At 34.9% G+C, this 6,725-nt stretch overlaps 1 protein-coding gene across 1 annotated transcript in view; it reads left to right on the top strand.

Moving 5' to 3' along the window:
- Window positions 1-4,755, top strand: part of LOC144967697 (sulfotransferase 1A1-like) — a 100,945-nt gene extending 96,190 nt beyond the window's left edge. Inside the window, exons 6-7 of the mRNA XM_078905238.1 lie at window positions 1,561-1,744; window positions 2,154-4,755. Of these exons, the coding sequence (XP_078761364.1) occupies window positions 1,561-1,744; window positions 2,154-2,272 (303 nt within the window). The 3' untranslated portion in view covers window positions 2,273-4,755. The remainder of the gene's footprint in view (window positions 1-1,560; window positions 1,745-2,153) is intronic.
- The last annotated feature ends 1,970 nt before the right edge of the window (window positions 4,756-6,725 follow it).

The raw sequence follows: 6,725 nt of genomic DNA, 5'->3' as shown, positions 1-6,725 counted from the left end.
GATGTCAGGCTGGAATTCCTCTCCATATTCCAGAGTTAAAAAAACATGTACATATGTTTAATAGTAATGATGTCCCAATATTATGATAAGGATAATGTGTGCTTTTTGTGCGGCTATGTGGTCTTGTTGTATGACACTAGCTTTTGGATCAGAAGGTCCTGGATTCGAGCCTCGTTCAGCGAGGCATAGTTGAGTCATTGGAAAAAACTCTTTACTCATATTCCCTCACCGTACCCAGGTGAAAAGTGAGTACCCGACCGTCAACAGCGTTGTCTCTGTCCGAAAAGGCGTCATGTCTCGTCCAACTTGTTAAGTGTTGCTGTTGGCCAGGGATCCCTTGTAAAGCGCTTTGAGCACCTTTAGTGGATATTGCGCTATATAAAAGCTCACTTCAAGTCCATCAAGATGTTAACACTTATTCAATTTTCATTGTCCAGATATGCCGGACAGCCAAGTTACCGTCGTAATGAGCGTGTCAACGGGTGGGATTATGTACTTTTTTGACAGATAAGTGTGCCAACGCGAAAGGGGGGATAATTCGTTGTCCACAAATTTAAACATGTGGCTGCTCTTGTCGTAAGGTGTGGAAAATACCTGTCGAATTTCCATCATCACATTTGCCCTGGCAAATAATAAAATCTAGATTTAACACATTTTAAAGTTGAATTCGATCTGGTGATTTTCTGTGTCCATAATTTCTAGCAAATGATTATTATCCTTCTATTGTTTGTAATTCTCATGTATGAAATTGTCTTTGTTGAGCGACCGAAGGGAGATTGTTCACTTTATTAACTCGTCGGAGCTTTAACTTCTCAGGCAATACCTTTTGAAATAATAGTTGCAGAAAATAATGGCGAAAGAGAGAGAGAGAGAGAGAGAGAGAGAGAGAGAGAGAGAGAGAGAGAGAGAGAGAGAGAGAGAGAGACTTCGTTCTACTTTTTGACTTTTGTTGTCATATTTTGTAGTTTTTATCCCTTATTCGTCCAAATTAATAATAAAAAGAATGAAGATGGCTCTTGTGGGTTAATTTGGAAAGAAGATATTTTATCTTTGTATTTTGTAACTATGTAGGCATCAGCTACATATCAAACAATAGTTGACACCGATAAAAAAAAGTTATCGTATACGATGACATAATGTTTGCGTCCATTGCGTGGATTGATGAGCATTGAGAGGGGGGAATAAATCGTTGTCCACAAATTTCAACCTGCGGCTGCTCTCGTCGTAAGGTGTGTAAATACCTGTCGAATTTCCATCACCGCACTCCTTCTTCTCCTCCTCCTTCCCCTCATCTTCCTCTCAATCTCCTCTTTCTTCTATACTTAATCCGACTAACACAGTGAGATTATTTCTGTCAATGAGCATATCTGAAAGGTATTTTCCTGATAATCTATATAGATTATCTTTAAACGTCTCATTATTACTAAAATAATAACCAAATCGTTTTACCATGATTTAAAAAATGACATCTGAATCTGTTACGGTATATAATAGTAATTCCTTAATGTTTTCACTCTATGATGCGATATTACGTTTTTACTATTTATATAATTTCCTCAGGACCCCGTCAGGGAGGTGAAACGATTATGTAAATTTTTAGGATACAAAGAAATCCATGATGAGTTCGTGCTGAACGTGGTCCAGAAAACCGACTTCCACATAATGAGTCATGCTTTAAATTCTGGGAAATTAGCAAGCATGAAATATGTTTTTGATGAAGGTGCCCCGGGATTATTTAGGAAAGGTAAGGATAGAGCGTGTATGATTACAGAGTGATGTGATTACAGCGAGCATTTTCCATATGAGAAAAGGTCCAACAAAAGCAATCAAACATTTATTTTTAATTTTTTTAAAATTAGTTTATCAAATGTTCCTAAAATTCTTTTGTGTTGACCTCATCATATGGTATAGATGACTTTTTACCATTTTGTTTTTACAAACCGATCCCTGTGATATTAACCTTCATTCTTTTGAATTGGTCCACATTAATATGTTGTACAAAGTAATGAAGTTGTTATAATTCTCTTTGTTTTTGTTTTTTTGTTTTGGGTTTTTTTTTACAGTGTCTTGAATTTCATACGCTCGGTTATACGCTGAGTTAATTGCTGAGCAAAAGTACTATGAATACATTTGTTTTTAAATTTTACTTTCAGGAACTGTTGGTGAATGGAGGAATTGGTTCTCTGAGTCACAAAATGAGAATTTTGACAGGATTTTTCAGTCAGAGACCAAAGATATTCGACTTATTGATCGCATTAGACAATACCTCTAGATAATCCAAATAGACAATGAAACATCCCTGCAGTTCTGCAGAAAAAGTGTTCACTGCACCATTATTAGTCAATTTTGTGTTGCCGTGTTTTGGGAATATGATAGTGGTGTGTATGTTTTGTTGTGATTTCATTTAAATTTTGACGGAATATATTTTTTAAAAATTTCCACAAAGTGCCGGAGACCGTAAGCCAACACCGAACGAGAATTTGGAGAGTCCGAAATGGTGATATAACTTCGAGAGCCATTGTGTACAAAATTCAATTGTCCAGCCTAACTGAATACAATCCCGGCGATCTTTCTATATGTGTCCAATCATTGCAAGTGATGGAAAATGGAATATATGGGACTGATTGATTTTTTTAAAAACCTGGAATGGATTCTCGTACGGAAAGGTCTAAAATGCTGCTCAACATTTATATTTTTTATTTTGACAACAAATAACTTGTGCTTCAAATATCATTACGTTCATGTATTATAAAGGTTTGAAAACGTCTTAAACCATGACGTATTTTGATACTCTTTGAAGTCTTTGCCTTAAGATTTTTTTAGTTTTAATATCACATCAAAACAGTTGTAAGAACATGTAAACCATTTGAATTTCCTGTACGGACGGTTAATTGAAGAGAAACTGGGGAATAATTTTGCTTTTTAGAAAATGGATCAAAACTATACTGCCCCATTTGACTAAAATAAGTAAAGAAATATAAGTGCCAGTTTACATTGAATTTTATACTCACCTATTAGACCTCTCCAATCCCAGAATGTACGATTAATTAATGTTCCCATAATATGTCAACTATCTCCAGCTGAAAAAAAATATGTTTCTGTCGGGCCCCCAAAAGTATGGAACAAATTAAATGAAAAAAATTAAAGAAGCCCCATAGTTCACTAATTTTAGGAAACTTTTGTAAACATACCTTGTCAGGCAGACTTTTGAGTAACAATAGTATTTGCGTTTTGTCTTACCTTTTGTCTTTGTATGATAGCGCTTTAGAGCACTTTGTGGATTTTGCACGCTTTTTAAATCAATCATTACATATTACATTGATATAAAGCATTAAAAATCGCAATGCACAGGCCGATTTACAGTCCTTTAACTATTCTTCTAGCAAGCTGCATAGTAGACAATTTCTAAAATAGAGTCCGTCGCCTGTTAGGTGTCCTTTCTGCTGTAAAAATATATACTGAACTGTCAGAAGCTGCAAAATGTAAACCGTATCAAAATAGTTAATACCTACTCAAATACATTCTTCATCCCACAGCGATACAACGACGGGTAAAAAAAGGGATACGCCCTCATTTCTCGACTTTTTAGATTCTACCTAAAGAATTGCCGTTATAAATAGTACTCTATGAATGAGAAAGATGAGATTTGTTGGTTTGACAGTATTCTTGAGATATATAATGGTTTGCTTAGGGTAGTCATCCGTATAATGACAAATTGGGACCCACTACCTCAACCGGTATTTTGTTGGGGAGAACCAGATTCTATTCTGAAAATTGATTTAATTGTTTGAATTCAGAAATATAATTTAGATTAATATGCCCTGTTGATGAGAGTGGATGTATTCTCTAAAATTTCTTCAATCTGAAATTTAGTACTTCTAACCTTTTTGATTTTATGTATTTTCAATTTTCTGAGTTTGGTTCACAAAAGTATAATACTGTATTGAGGCAATAGATCACAGATGCCTTTATTGCTTTTAGCCACACAAGTTTTACTTCCTTAACCGGTAGATAAATTTGGCCCCAAGTCACGTGACCTAGCGAAGGAAGCCGTCTTGTGTGGGAGGAGATCGGAAATTACTCAGTGCCAAGTTTTCTTGTTCTATAAATTTTCTCTTTACACTCCTTTCTTGATCATTTTACCAGCCAGTATTACATAGTACGTCCTGTTTTCAATTTGATCTAATCACTCATTGAAACACATCTTCAGACGTTCATAAAAGTTCAAGGAGAAGGTTTATCAGAACTTATTTTTTCCATGATAATCCAATTTAGAGATTCATCATCATTTTTACCATTTTATTATTATTTGTAACTAACCTCCATAATCGAACGTTACAAACTTTTTATAACACTCTTGTCGAACATTGGCCATGATTGATTTGTAATTTAATTGTTTCATGTTACACGATTTAAATAAAAAGTGGACCACAACCCTTTCGATGTCGGATTTGATCAAGCTATAAACTGGCACCATTTGAGACCGCTTTTAAGAAGAGAATAATAACCAATTGCGACACAGAATATTACGTCGTATTAACTACGAGAGGAAATCTCCAAAATTATAAATCACTTCAAAAATCACATTCATAAGAGCTCCATAAATTGTAGTATGCATGTAATGAATAAATAGTATTTATTACATTTTAATTGCTCCGCTTTGCTACCTTGGATATGTTATGATCATATTAGGGAATATTCACCTGAATCTTTTTCTTTCCACTACAGGGTATTAAAAAGTCTTAGCAACCCTTACTACGATATGTTAATTCGTTTCGTGTTAGTGTACTGTTTTCGAACATGACAGATAGCAGCGTGCGTGACGGATTTTAAGCAAGAAAGGTGCTGAAAATCAATGTCAAGATTCAACACATGAAACTTCTTAGTTTAGAATTATTGATAACAATATTATATACTGCAAAGTAACCAACATGTTTCTAATCTTAATGGAATTGAAGCCGCCTTTCTTTGATACTTTCAAGGTTCTCAATGGCTTTTTTTGTTGAATTTGCTATCATCTTCAATTTGATCAGATTGAATACAGAACCAATAAAGTTTAGAAAAGGGACCTTCTTTGAAGATGCTTGCTTCTCATCATGACCTCTTAATGACAATTGGTTGCAAAACATTATACAATTGATTACTTTCTCTAGTATTTTAGTGACTTCTTCATTGTACCGGAAAACTAACAATCGATAGCCCCTATCAATCTGAGATACCAAATGTTGTGAACTTTATTGTTGCGTTGATATGTTGATTAGATTTCTAATGATAAAAGGCCCTCTCGTTAAAACCGCTCTTAACCCATGAAAACTCAGAGGCACATCACAAAAAATGAATTAAACCAAAGCAACGACCTTCTCCGGTTGGTGTCGATCGAGTATTTTGGTTGATAGCTTGTCTTCCCTACTTACTGAGTCCATTAATAGTGAGACCAAGGAGATAATCAATGTGATACATTACATCAAATTAAACAACAAACTTAAGAAAACACACAAACAGTCAACATATGATAGTCAAAGAAATAAGATTGAAACAATCATACCGGTGTATGACACATCAACTATGTAAAAAATACAGAAGCAATGTCAACTCTGTAGTCAGATGAACCATACCATTAATTAAAAATGGAGCACAGAAATATCATACAACAGTGAACGATTTTTGGACTCGTGTGCCCTCAATCAATTTGTCATAGGAGGAAGCATCTTCCACAACCAGGATATTCATAAAACCACATGGAGATCACTAGACTATGTGACAGAAAATCAAATTGATCACATGTGTATCAACAAAAAGAGATTTGCCATGATGTAAGGTCAAGAGAGGGGCCGGTGTATCTTCAGCTCACCGTCTTGTCGTTGCCTACATGAAGCTACAACGTCAAGATTTAAAAAATACCGTATCACCAAAGATGATAGAAAAAGATACAATGTGCAGTTACTCAAGGATAAAGAGATAACAACCGCTTCTAAGCTTAGACTATCCAACAGGTACAACGTGCTTTAAGATGAAAGTGTTAGCAATGAACTTGAAGCGGAGGTGAAATGGCAACAATCCAAAGAAATACTAAAGGAGACAAGAGAGGAATGCCGAGAATTCATAGAAATGAACACAATGATTGGATATTGTCAGACACAATCAAGAAATAGATGAAAGAAAAGGAAATCAAAGTTAAATTGAATACAGCCAAAACACAAGCAGCGATAGTAAAATACCAGTAGGTATATACCTAAATGAATAAGGAAGTAAAAGACTCATCAGGAAAGATGCAAAAGAAGATATTGAAGAAATTGCGAAAAAACAGAGATCGCTGCTGGAAAAAGTAACATGAGACTTATACCTTTTCACAAAGAAATTAGCTAATAGTTTCCAACAAACAAAAATATACTTAAAATATCAGAAGAGCATTTTCCGAACTTCTCAACAGACAATCACCAGACAATTTTCAAACCATACCGCAAGATAAAGAGAGATTGTCAATTAAATATTTTTAAAAACCCTCAAAACTGAGATTAGAAAAGCTATATCGACACTTAAGGATATAAAAGCGCCAGGTCCCGACAACATACCTGCGGAGGTTATAGAAGCAGACGTTGATACTTCAGTCGATATACTACATGAGCTATTTGACTAAATATGGGAAGAGGATGAAATTCGAAAGGATTGGAAAGAATGGACTATTGTTAAAACACCAAAAGAAGGTGATATCACCAATTGTATCA

The sequence above is a fragment of the Berghia stephanieae genome, chromosome 3 (assembly GCF_034508935.2).
Source record: "Berghia stephanieae isolate SIO BIC M18660-M18661 chromosome 3, UCSD_Bste_1.3, whole genome shotgun sequence".
Classification (NCBI taxonomy): domain Eukaryota; kingdom Metazoa; phylum Mollusca; class Gastropoda; order Nudibranchia; family Aeolidiidae; genus Berghia; species Berghia stephanieae.
Note: the sequence above shows the minus strand (reverse complement) of the source record. Positions and strands in the feature narration are given on the sequence as shown.